Raw genomic sequence first — 13,659 nt, forward strand, 5'->3', positions numbered from 1 at the left:
GTATCCTGTATCACCTATCACCTAATATTCCTTCCCCTCTGCATACTTTTTTTTATTCTTGACTTCTCATCATTGTTCCAGTCCTAATGAAGGGTCCTGGCCCAAAACGTCGATACTGCCTGGCCTGCTGAGCTGCTCCAGCATTTTGTGTATTGCCTAAATACTAAGTACAGGTGGCCCCCGTTTTTCAAACTTTCACTTTACGACAGCTCACTGTTACGAAAGATTTTCATTAGTACCTGTTTTCGCTAACCAAAGAGGATTTTCGCTTTTACAAAAAAAAGACACCCACTTTATACGTGTGCTTACTCCGAAAGACTACCATGACTGTCAAACACGAGGAAATTTGCAACTGTAAATTCAAGCAACACACACAAAATGCTGGTGGAACGCAGCAGGCCAGGCAGCATCTATAGGGAGAAGCGCTGACGATGTTTCGGGCTGAGACCCTTCATCAGGACTGTGAAGTCTTGTGCAAGCAGTTGTGTGTGCATGCATGTACGTGCCTATGTGTGTAAGTGCATAGGCATGTACGTACGTATGCATGTACGTGCGCATGTGTTTATGTGCCGATTTTTTCTTCTCCAAATCGATTTTGACTCGCTGTCTTCCCGATTTTAATAAGTGAAACTACACTGGACATACAATATTTCTACTTTACATAGGCTGTATATTTATCATATCATTCTTGCTTGTTCGTGTTAGTTTAGGTTTTATGTGTTATTTGGTTTGATTTGCTAGGTTATTTTTTGGGTCTGGGAACACTCAAAAATTTTCCCATATAAATTAATGGTAATTGCTTCTTCGCTTTACAACATTTTGGCTTACAAACAGTTTCATAGGAATGCTCTACCTTCGGATAGTGGGGGAAACGTGTGCCTTCATTTTAAAAACAATTTCAGGCATAATTTCAGTCTAAAAATATAACTGATTTAAATTTGGTACGATAATGCAAAGCTTTCCTGGGCAAAGTTACAGCAAAGATATTTTCCTTTTTCTATTTTTATCTCCCTAGGAACCAACAAAACGAATGATGAGGGCAGATGATTTAACAAGTTTATTCCATCAAAGAATAAGATTAATACTACAGTCCACAGACACTAGAGTGGCTGTATGTGCTAGAAATCTAGATAAACACACACAAAATGCTGGAGGAACTCAGTGGGTCATGCAGCATCAATGGAGGGCAATGAACAATGTGTCAGGCCAAGTACCTTCCTCAGGACTTTACAGTCCTGCTGATTCGAACCTGGTACATGAAAGAAACAGGTTTATGCATGTATTTCTCCACATCAAATTACCAGTTACAGATCCGATAAAGATAACTGTTGAGGGTAGCGGGGAGAACAGGAAGGAAACATCAGTACCATGCAGCTAGCAGGTGTCTCAGGTTTGGCAATAGCACACTGCTTATAGACAAGGCGAAGGCAAAAGGTAAACTGCTCATTTGCTTAGAAGTGAATTCCTAAAGAGTGATAGTAAGTTAACACACCAACAAACACAACCAATTGTATAAAAATCAACTGTCAACTCATCCAACATTGTTACTCAAGTTTTCATTACAGAAAGAAAGACTTTGTACCTCTTCCAACGATATGGCAGAATCCACATGTAAATTCGGCAGTCTGATAGTGAAACCATCACCACTCCTGCTGCCCATCTTAATTCCCAATGAACTGCAAAACAAACTTGTGCAGATATCATAGCTCTCCAGAGCTTGTTCCATATCACCCTGTGAAATGATACGTTGAAAATTCAAACTGGTGGCTTTGATTCTTACTCAAACTACTGAAAAACACTTTCCTCCATGAACAATTTCATAGTACAAGCCTGCTCACAATTTTATATTATTACAACAGCTAACAGGCTCGTAAGTTGCACTATACTGGACAGAAATTTTTTTTAATTCTGAATTACACAGTATACACCCATTGGCCACTTCATTCAGTAGCTCCTGTACCTATTAAAGACACCACTGAGTGCATGCTCAAAGTCTTCTGCTACTACAGCCACTGCCTTCAAGTTGACAAGTTGTGAGTTCAGAGATGCTCTTCGGCATATCATTGTTGTAATGCATGGTTAGTTGCGTTACTGCCATCTTCCTGTCAGCTTGAACCAGTCTGACCATTCTCCTCTGACCTCTCCCATTAACAAAGCGTTTTCACACACAGAACTGCCGCTCAGTGGATTTACTTTTGTTTTTCACACCATTTTCTGTAAACTCTAGAGACTGCTGTGTGTGAAATTTCTGAGATACTCAAACCACCCTGTCTGGCACCAACATTCATTCCACGGGCAAAGACACTTAGATCACATTTCTTCCCCATTCTGATGTATGACATGAACATTTACCGAACCTCTTGACCATGCCTGCATGTTTTTATGCACTAAGTTGCTGCCACATGATTGGTTGATTAGATATTTGCATTAACAAGATGTACAAGTGTAAAATGACCACTGAGTGTACAGGATAAAGACAATTTGCACAACTGATTCTCTCTAGTGGACTAAAATATGTAATCTTGCATGATACATAGAATAGAATAGTACTGGATTGACACTTGACTTTCAAGAAACAAAGAATTCAAACCCAATAAAAATAAGGTAATGCAAATTGGGGGCTCCAAAACAGATGGGACATATACTATAAATGTTACAAGAAGCAGGATGCTAATTTCAGTCCTGATTGAAGGAAATGAAAAATATCCTACAAAATAGAAAATCAAGGATTCATATTCCTGAGTGCAGAAATTTCAATTTAAATCACTCTTAAACAGCATTAAATTACAACCATAATTCACTAGTTCTGGACTTCAGCCAGAAGAAAATAGCTCTTAATACCTACACTGTTAAATTTTGCAGTTTTCTATCAGACCAATTTTCCAGAGAATACAGGCCCATTTTACTTTTAAATTTCTTCAATGGCCAGTCCTATCATCATAGAATGATATCTAGTGAATCCTTACAGTATCTTCAGCACAATAACTATATTCTTCCTTACAAGTGACAGCAACAAAAACCCACATTGGTACATGAACCAAACCTTCTGTAATTATTTGCCTTCTTAATTGTACCTGGATGCTGACTTTCTGTGAATCTTTGAGAAAATGGTTCTTGCCGTCATCTAGGCAGTACGACCCACTTTCCCTTAACTTAGTAAAACTTTCAAAGTGAACCTGATACAATTGCAGAAATAATTTTCTCCCAATGTCTCTTCAGTGAGCCAAGAATCAGAAAACTGAGCATCAGTGTATTCTCCTTACAAGCAACTGTATTAACCAGAAAATACAAACCTGCAATGCCATGAAGCGGGCTTTCAACCAGTACACTTGAACAACAAATACCAGCCAGTCATTCTCGAACAGATCCCTCTGAGAGGAAGTGAAGGCCAGTTGAATTAGGTCCCCCAAATAATGGCTTCCCGGAAAATCAGGACCCAATTGCGCTGCTGTGTTGCTAGAGGTACATTTCCGAGGGGAAACTGAAGTGGGGAAGGGGAAAAAAAATCAGGATTTCATGTCAATTAAAATAGATTCCTCATGTGTCACATGGGAAGAAATTCTTCAAAATATCACATTCACAAGGACCAAGACAATAATCACACCTGCCTGATTGAAACTGCTCACTTTAAACTTCACACAGGGCAAGTTCCCTCTGCAGATTACAAATGCAACATCATGATTTCAGTCAGAAAATCCAGGAACTGAAATGTGATGCCAGTAAATTACTATTTACAATTTACATTAACTATTTTCTGTCCTCCAATCAATTCTATCATACAACAAACTCCAAAGCAAAATTCCACAAACATCCAAAGACCTTTCACCTGCTTTTCTTTTTCAGAACTACAGAAGTTTATTTAGTCACAAAATACAACCATCAGGGATTTACAACACTTAATAATTTCAAATAAAAATATGGTTACTACCACAGATTTAGTACCCCTTATCTGACATTGTTGGGGCCAGAAGAACTTTGAATTTTGGAATATATAATGATGGGATCACCATCATTTCCAACTCTGAATTTATGTGCTACTGGTAAGCAGTCTTTGCCTTATGCTTGTTAATCAGACATATGTACTTAACAGTAAAAATTATGACATACCATTAATATAATGAAAATATAATGTGTGCAGGGTAACAAAAGCAGCACAGCAGCATCAGGAGACTATCTGAATCAGCTGTTGAACAACAATGAGCAACGGCAGGCTTTCAGTCTTCATCTACAATGTTCCGATTAAAAGACTACAGGACACTGTACTTCTAGCTTACATTTTTTTTTGAGGTTTTATGTAAGATATAAAATCAGCGTTGTAGACTTTTCATCAGTGACTCTTTAAAAGTTTAATACCGTAATGTAACATATAAAAACAATTAGCATCCTAGACTTGCTCTAGTGCTAGATTCTTGCGATTAGCAGATGGTTTGAAAAAATTAGTGTTTTCTGAAATTTTCCCAACCAGCTTGCTGAATATTCACAATTACCTTCAATTTTCAGTCCATTGTGATAGATTTTTATTTGTTTTATGATCAGCATATGTTTACCTTGATGATACATGATTGAGATATTCATTTTTCACTTTATGCAGTATTTATCTATTTTTCATTAACTTCCGTTCATTACATACATGAGCTCACTTCTCAGAACTGTCTGTGGTGCTCAGAAACCTGTTCATCGCCTGGGAACCTTCCCAGTGTACTATGAAATTTTCCATTTCTGACATCATATCGACAGTCAAAAAAAATTTGGATTTCTGAGGTTTTCGGATATTAGAATTTCAAATAAAGGGTACTCAACCTGTACCTATAAAGCACTCAGTTCCCTGGGGGCCTACCGTTCCCGGAATTCCCTCACTCTCCATCTACACTTGATACACTCTGGAAGCTGCTTCGCCTACTGTGCAAATGTAGATGTCCCTGACAGATAAGAGCAGCAGGACACAAACCCTCAACAAGTATCTTCCCAAAGGATTGCTTTTATTTCTCATTGCTTCTGTATCTGACATCAGAGATATGTCTGCCACAATATTAAGAAAATTAGTCTGTCATGATAATAGGACACTCATGACACAGTTAAAGAGCTTTAGTGAGATGACCATTCTCACAGCAGATCCGGTTGTAATGTCTAAATAGCTCCAGAAATACCAGTACCCTTTGTAGCAGTCACACCTTCCAGTTTCTTGCAGACTTCCAATCTGGAAGAATCCACAATGACTGCATTCCACCCCACCAGCCATGCAGGAACTTCTCGTGGAGAGTTGTAGTACCATGACTGACACCGATACACCTTGGAGCAGAGTTTCTGTCACATTATCTGACGAAGATTATGGCCCAGGCTAAAATAAGGATTAATTTCATCTGCAAAATCTACCTAGAACACCAACATAAGCACCGTAGCCTCCACTTTCTTACTGATGTACTTCAAGTACCATTCTCTGCTTTCGACAGCGTGCATCCTGAAAAATCCACTGAGATGCAGATGGACGTGGTTAAGGTCTATCACTCAGCTAAGCAGCTCTCAGGGCTCTGGAACACTGTCCTACCCTGAAACCGTTTCACATTCTGTGCTCCACAAAAAGCCGAGATAAAACATTCATAAACCACAGAAGCCAATCTTTCAGAACAGGTACATGGATTGGAAAGGCTCAGAAGATTATGGATAAAACACAGTCAAGTGGGACCATGGATGGGTTATCTTCGTGAACATGGATCCTTAGGGCTAAAGGGTCTGTTTCCGTGCTAGATGATATGACCTTGACTTAATATTCAAACGCCACTACGATAGAAACATAGAAAACCTACAGCACAATACAGGCCCTTCGGCCCAGAATGCTGTGCTGAACATGTACTTACTTTAGAAATTATCTAGGGTTACCCATAGCCCGCTATTTTTCTAAGCACCACCTACCTATCCAGGAGTCTTTTAAAAGACCCTATTGTATTTGCCCCCACCACTGTCACCAGCAGCCCATTCCACGCACTCACCACACTCTCCATAAAAAACTTCCCCTGACATTGCCTCTGTACCTTAAAACTGTGCCCTCTCGTGTTAACCATTTCAGCCATAAGAAAAATCCTATGATGATCCACACGATCAATGTCTCTCATCTTATACACCCCTATCAGGTCACCTCTCATCCTCTGGCACTCCAAGGAGAAAAGGACAAGTTCACTCAACCTATTCTAATAAGTCATGCAACCCAACCCAGGTAACATCCTTGTAAATCTCCTCTGCATCCTTTCTATAGTTTCCACATCCTTCCTGTAGTGAGGTGACCAGAACTGAACATGTACTCCAAGAGGGGTCTGATCAGGGCCCTATATAGCTGCAACATTACCTCTCATTTCTTAAACTCAATCCCAAGGCTGATGAAAGCCAATGTACTGTATCCCTTCTTAACCAGAGAGGCAACGAGTACAGCAGCTTTGAGTGTCCTATGGACTCAGACCCCAAGATCCCTCTGATCCTCCACACTACCAAGAGTCTTACCATTAATACTATATTCTGCCATCATATTTGACTTACCAAAATGAACCACCTCACACTTACCTGGGTTGAACTCAGCCCAGTTTTGCAACCTATTGATGTCCTGCTGTAACCTCTGCCAGCCTTCCACACTATCCACAACATCCCCAACCTTTATGTCATCAGCAAATTTACAAACTCCACTTCCTCACCTAGGTCATATATAAAAATCACAGAGAAGGGGTCCCAGAACAGATCCCTGAGGCACACCATTGGTCACCGGCCTCCATGCAGAATATGACCCGTCTACAACCACTCTTTGCCTTCTGTGAGCAAGCCAGTTCTGGATCCACAAAGCAAGATCCCCTTGGATCCCATCCTCCTTACTTTCTCGATAAGTCTTGCATGGGGTACCTTATCAAATCCCTTGCTGAAATCCAAATACATTACATCTACTACTCTACCTTCATCAACATGTTTACTCACAACCTCAAAAAATTTAATCAGACTTGTAGGCATGACCTGCATTTGACAAAGCCATGCTGACCATTCCTAATCATATTATGTCTCTCCAAATGTTCATAAATCCTGCCTCTCAGGATCTTTTCCATCAACTTACCAACCACTGAAATAAGACTCACTGGTCTATAACTTCCTGGGTTATCTCTACTCCCTTTCTTGAATAAGGGAAGAACATCAGCAACTCTCCAATCCTCCAGAACCTCTCCCGGCCCAATTGATGATGGAAAGATCATTGCCAGAGGCTCAGAAATCTCCTCCCTCGCCTCCCACAGTAGCCCGGGGTACATCTCGACCGGTCCTGGAGACTTATCCAACTTGATGCTTTCCAAAAGCTCCAGCACATCCTCTTGCTTAATGTCTATATGCTCAAGCTTTTCAATCCATTGTAAATTATCCCTACAATCACCAAGATCCTTTTCTGTAGTGAATAGTGAAGCAAAGTATTCATTAAGTACCTCTGCTATGTCCTCCAGTTCCATACACACTTTTCCACTGTCACACTTGATAGGTCCTATTCTCCAACATCTTATCCTCTTGCTCTTCACATACTTATAGAATTGCCTTGGGGTTGTCCTTAATCCTGCTTGCCAGGGCCTTCTCATGGCACCTTCTGGCTGTGCTAATTTCATTCTTAAGCTCCTTCCTGCTAGCCTTATAATTTTCTAGATCTCTATCATTACCTAGCTTTTCTATTCTTCTTGACTAGATTTTCAACAGCCTTTGTACACTACACTTCCTGTACCCTACCATCCTTTCCCTGTCTCATTGGAATGTACCTATGCAGAACTCCACACAAATATCCCCTGAACATTTGCCACATTTCTGCCATACATTTCCCTGATAATATCTGTTCACAATTTATGCATCCAAATTCCTGCCTAATAGCTTCATATTTCCCCTTAATCCAATTAAATGCTTTCCTAACTTGCCTGTTCCTATCCCTCTCCAATGCTGTGGTAAAGGAGATAGAATTGTGATCACTATCTCCAAAATGCTCTCCCACTGAGAGAACTGACACCTGACCAGGTCCATTTCCCAATACCAGATCAAGTACAGCTTATCAAGCACAGCTTGTAGGCTTATCTACATATAGTGTCAGGAAACATTCCTGAACACACCTACAAATTCCACCCCATCTAAGCCCCTTGCTCTCAGGTGATGCCAATCAATATTTGGAAATTAAAATCTCCCACCACAACAACCCTGTTATTATTACATCTTTCCAAAATCTGTCTCCCTATCTCTCCTCGATGTCCCTGTTACTATTGGGTGGTCTATAAACCCCCCCCCCCCCAGTAGTGTTATTGACTCCTTCCTGTTTCTAACTTCCACCCACAGATTTTCAGTAGACTTTCTCTATGACTTTCTCCTTTTTTGCAGCCGTGACACTATCTCTGATCAGCAGTGCCACACCCCCACCTCTTTTGCCTCCCTCCCTGTCCTTTCTGAAACATCTAAAGCCTGGAACTCTAAGTAACCATTCCTGTCCCTCAGCCATCCAAGTCTCTGTAATGGCCACAATATCATAGCTCCAAGTACTGATCCACGATCTGAGCTCATCCGCTTTGTTCATCCTTCTTGCGTTAAAATAGACACATCTCCAACTATCGTCTGAGTGTATCCTTTCTCTATCACCTGCCTAGCTTCCCTGTCACACTGTCTCCAAGCTTTCTTTATTTGTGAGCCAACCCCCCCTTTCCTCCGTCTCTTCAGTTCAGTTCCCACCCCCCCCAGCAACTCTAGTTAAACTCTCTCAAGTAGCCTTAGCAAACCTCCCTGCCGGGATATTGGCCCCCTCAGATTCAAGTGCAACCTGGCCTCTTTTTTTTACAGGTCACGCCTGTCCCAATAGAGGGCCCAATGATCCAGAAATCTGAATCCCTGTCCCCTGCTCCAATCCCTCAGCCACGCATTTATTCTCCATCTCACTCTATTCCTAACCCCGAGATTACTACCTTTGAGGTCCTGCTTCTCAACTTCATTCCAAACTCCCTGTAGTCTGTTTTCAGGACCTCCTCCCTTTTCAACCTATGACGGTACCAATATGTACCACAACTTCTGGCTGTTCACCTTCCCACTTCAGGATATCATGGACATGATCAGAAACATCCCGGACCCTGGCACCTGGGAGGCAAACTACCATCTGTGTTTCTTTCCTGCATCCACAGAATCGCCTGTCTGATCCCCTAACTACAGAATCCCCTATTACTGCTGCCTTTTTCCTTTCCCTACCCTTCTGAGCCACAGGGCCACTGTTGCTTCCCCCAGGTAGGTCATCCTCCCAACAATACTCAAACAGGAGTACTTATTGTTAAGGGGGATAGCCACAGGGGTACCCTCTAGTATCTGATTCTTGCCCTTCCCTCTCCTGACTGTTACCCACTTATCTGTTTCCCGAGTCCCCGGTGTGACTACTTGCCTAAAGCTCCATTCTATCAACCTCCTCATTTTCTCTGGCCAGACGAAGGTCATCGAGCTGCAGCTCCAGTTCCCTAACCCGGACCCTAGCTGCAGCTCGATGCATCTGGTACAGATGTGGCCATCCAGGAGGCTGGGAATCTCCTGGACATCCCACATCTGACACCCAGTACAGAACACTGGCCTCACAGACATACTTCCTGTTTCTATTCCCCACAGGTAACTTACCTCGCCTTGACCCATTATCAAAGCTGAATGAGCCAAAGCCCTACCACTCTGCTTCAGATCACTCCGTCAATGACTGCTCCACTGGGCAGTGTCTCCCTTTTATCCCTGAACCTTCCCTGCCATCTAACTCATGACTGGTGTTTCAGTTATAGCCGCTGATGGGCCACATACAATGGACTGTTACGTACCCGTGACACGTGACAGTGGTACCCTTGTCACGTGACTGGGGTTGAAGCTATACTGGACTTGAGGTAATGGTCTTGTGATGGTGGAGTGACGTCATTTTTCCCGCCAGTAGAGGTCATGTGACAGGTTTTTTTTTCACAGGTTATAAAAGGAAGACCCACCCTGTAGGGTGGGGCAGTTCGTGGCTAGATTTGCCAAGCTGACTTCATGTCACTGCGTGATTTAATGTGATGACGCAGTTTAGTTAAAAAATGAAGTTTTATATAATGCCTAAAGTTTAAAAGGTCATTTCCAACAGTTTCTTTACTGTGGAGAGTGAAGATAAAAGTTCGGAAGTTAAAGATCGAGGAGAATCGATTTTCGACGGTGGAAAGTTCGACCTTATTTGATCCTCATTCGGAAGGATTTCGTTGACTATTCTTGCTGTTAATCCCTGGGTTTGACCAGAAAGGATTTGAGAATAGTGTGGAAGGAAGGTCAGTGCCTTTAAGCCGTTATATTTCATAAAATTCTTCGTGGGAAAGTTCGATGCCGGGGATCGAAGGACAACGACGTGGAAGAGAATTTAAATCGCCTTAAAAAGTCTCTCCTTTTAAATGGACTGTGAGCTTTTGAACTTTCAGCATACCGCTTTAAAGAACTGTTTTTTTTCCAATACCGCTTTAAGAACTGTTTGAACTGCAACGCTATTAAGAACTGTGAATCTGCCGCACAGCAGCTGATTTCCGGTTACGCTAGTGTTTGTTTACTTTTGGGGGGGGTTTGTTTTCAGAGTTTAATAAACGTGTTATTTGTTATAAAAACCCTTGCCTAACTCATATATATTTATTGTTGCCTGAATACGTAACAGGACAAACGCTCTCAAAGCTCCCTTTTTAAATAACCGCCGCCGACCTGCAAGAAATCCCTCCACGTGCTTTCTAAGACTTTCTGTTCCCCCTTCTCTTTCTTCAGCTACAAGAAATAATGTTGTCTGAAACAAGGAAATCATTCCCACTGACCCACAGTCAGCCTTGAAGAATATTGGCTGGCTCTGAATGGAATTTGAACTGAATACACATAAAGTGGTAATTTAACGCAAAAAGAAAATCTCTATCCTGCCCATGATGACAATAGGATAGAACAAACCATTACTTCACATCCTGCCCAAGATATACATTTCACAATGACATCTTTAAATTAAGTCCCTTCTCCCAAAAGCCAAAGTATTTTATAAACCTCAGATTAATTTTATAATTTAATTTTCTATTAAAGAGTTTGCAGTAAATACAACTTAATAATCCCCAACTGTAACAGCCACATCAGTTTCTTCTTATGTGCTGCTATCCATGTTAAAACACCTATTTTGGCATTAGATTTTAATGCAAGGTACAGGTCTGAAATTGCAGACTTTGTCTTTCCTGTTCATTGCTCGAACTGGCTGGCTATCCATTTTCAGTAACTACTTTATTTTTCTCCTGACAGATTTACTTGAAGCATTTAATGTTATTAAGCGGATATAGTAGTGTTCAACATGAAAAGACAGTGAATCAACATAATCTGATATGAAATTTTAACCAGTGTGTTTCCTGCCATCTTTGTATCAAAATGGGAAAAGTTCACACTCTTTGGATGCCTGGCTTTCAACCTATTTCACTGAAAATTGTTGGAAAAAAAATGCATTCTTTGTTTTCTTCTGGGGTGAGCAGTCAAGGTAAATTCTGCATTTTCTTAGGCAGTTAGTTTTACAGTTCTTCTGCAGTTAGTCCTATCTTGTGTAGAATTTTCCTTGGTGCTGAAATAGCCCAGCAATGTCATTGCTCTGATCACTGAACAGCACACATTTATACAGCATTTTGGAACATCATAACATTTTCATAGCTATTGAATTATTTACTAAAGTAAGCAACTGTGGCCAAGAGTTCTAATATAACAGGGTCTCAGAAGCAATCTTTATTCAGTTATCTAAATAAAGATTGCTCTTGCCTACGAAACTGAGTGCCATGAATTGTAAATTTTGAAGCTTATTAAATAACCTAAAATTGTGAACCTTTCAAGTGGTTCGTACCTGTGGTACTTTTTGACTTTGTCAGAAGCCACTGATCGAGCTGTAGCTCCATACATATTAGGCACATCACCATCATGTCCTGAAACAAAGGGTGAAAAAGTAAGTATGCTAATACAAAAAGAGTTCAAACCATTATGCACAGAACAGTTACTTATTTTAAAAAATGGTGAAAATATAGTATTTAAGAAAATAGCATTGATATCAGCTAGTCGTTTAACTGAATGTTAAACAGCATCAAAACAGTCACACAACTATTTTTCCCCAAATACTTCCTGAATTTTAATACTTCTTGGGCTCATTAACAAGTATTAAAAATAAAATACTTGAACTTTATTGCTATCCAATGATGAAGCCTACAATTGAAGGATCCGTGATTGTTGCAAACCCTATGATTACGAATGAAGATGCTTTTGATTATTCAGTCCATGCTGATGAATGAAGAATGGTTAAGCTCCAGAGATGTCATAGAACATGTTGAACCAGATACTGATTTGGATTCTTGGGGGGAGCGACCGGCACCATAACTCCATAACTTGAGGCATGAGACCTGATCGACTGTTAGTAGAACAAACACTTCCAAAAGAAATGGAAAGAAAGAAATGATGAGGCACTGGATCACAGGAAGAACCATAGCTCTGCAGGGAGTGAGTAGTCAACATCACAGCGCATCTAGAACTCAGCATTCTCATTGAACCTTACCAAACAGATATTATTGAGGATGCATAAACCACCCAACAATTCCCCTTAACTCGCAACACAGAATGAGTGCATGTAATTTAACTGTTGGTAAGTCAAGTACACACTCTCAACTTTCTCTACAGATCTACAGAAAAAAGTTTGCGCAAAGATATATTGCTGGCCGGAACCAAACAGTGCAATAGAGCCGATCAGTGAACCTGCCAACCCCGAGGATTCCTCTTCAGTTGTTCAAAGTGACCTCGGCTTCATATGTGTGGTCAAGAACCATCTTTGGGGATTATGAGACCTTGCGTGATTGTTCAATTGTGTTAAATGGAATAGTCTTAAGATCCCGATATTAATCTACAGGAACTAGAGAGAGGAACTAGTTCAGGAGATGTCCGAGCAGCCTGGGAAACTTGCTGCTAAGCTTAAGAAATCCAGCTGCCAAGTCTCAAGGAAGGGAAAGGCTCCTTTACGCTGATCCTTGAAGCCTATTCTGGGGTGGGGGGTGGGTAGCACGAACACTCTGTAATGCCTCGCTGCCTTTGCCTGTGGAAACAGACAGGGGTTTCGACTTTAATTTGGTCACTGTATCTACGTATGAACTTTGTGAGCTTAGGGAGAGGACTTTGAGGTCCATTGAATCACCCGTGTCAACTAAGAAGCCTCAAGAGTCATTCTCAAAGGAAGGTCCAGAGGAGAGGACTATCATTTGTGCCCTCTCTATCAACAGTCCATCTGATAGAGCTGTATAACATGTGGAAGGGCATTCAGGACATCACCAACTACAAGACACCATCACCTGCCTGTGCTGGTGATGCCTCCCTCCCAGATGCGTTGAACAACTTCTACACTCATTTTGAGGCGGAAAATAACGTGGTGGCGAGGAAGACCACTCCTCCTCCCAATGACCAGGTGCTGTGTCTTACTGTGGCCAATGTGAGGAAAACTCTATGCAGGGTCAACCCATGGAAGGCTGCTGGACCAGACAATATTCCTGGTAGAGTGCTCAAAGGGTGTGCAGATCAACTGGCAGATGTTCTCACTGACATCTTCAACATCTCCCTGAGCAGTGCTGTCATTCCAACGTGCTTCAAAGCCGCCACCAT

General features: G+C 41.3%; 1 protein-coding gene across 2 annotated transcripts in view; it reads right to left on the minus strand.

Moving 5' to 3' along the window:
- The window catches only part of cabin1 (calcineurin binding protein 1), a 564,595-nt gene that overhangs the window by 460,076 nt on the left and 90,860 nt on the right, over positions 1–13,659 (minus strand). For both annotated transcript variants that reach the window (XM_073055615.1, XM_073055613.1), the window contains exons 12-14: positions 11,870–11,948; positions 3,294–3,481; positions 1,583–1,732 (exon numbers count right to left, since the gene is read on the minus strand). In XM_073055615.1, the coding sequence (XP_072911716.1) occupies positions 1,583–1,732; positions 3,294–3,481; positions 11,870–11,948 (417 nt within the window). The remainder of the gene's footprint in view (positions 1–1,582; positions 1,733–3,293; positions 3,482–11,869; positions 11,949–13,659) is intronic.

This window comes from Hemitrygon akajei, chromosome 9, assembly GCF_048418815.1.
Source record: "Hemitrygon akajei chromosome 9, sHemAka1.3, whole genome shotgun sequence".
NCBI classification, from domain to species: Eukaryota; Metazoa; Chordata; class Chondrichthyes; order Myliobatiformes; family Dasyatidae; genus Hemitrygon; species Hemitrygon akajei.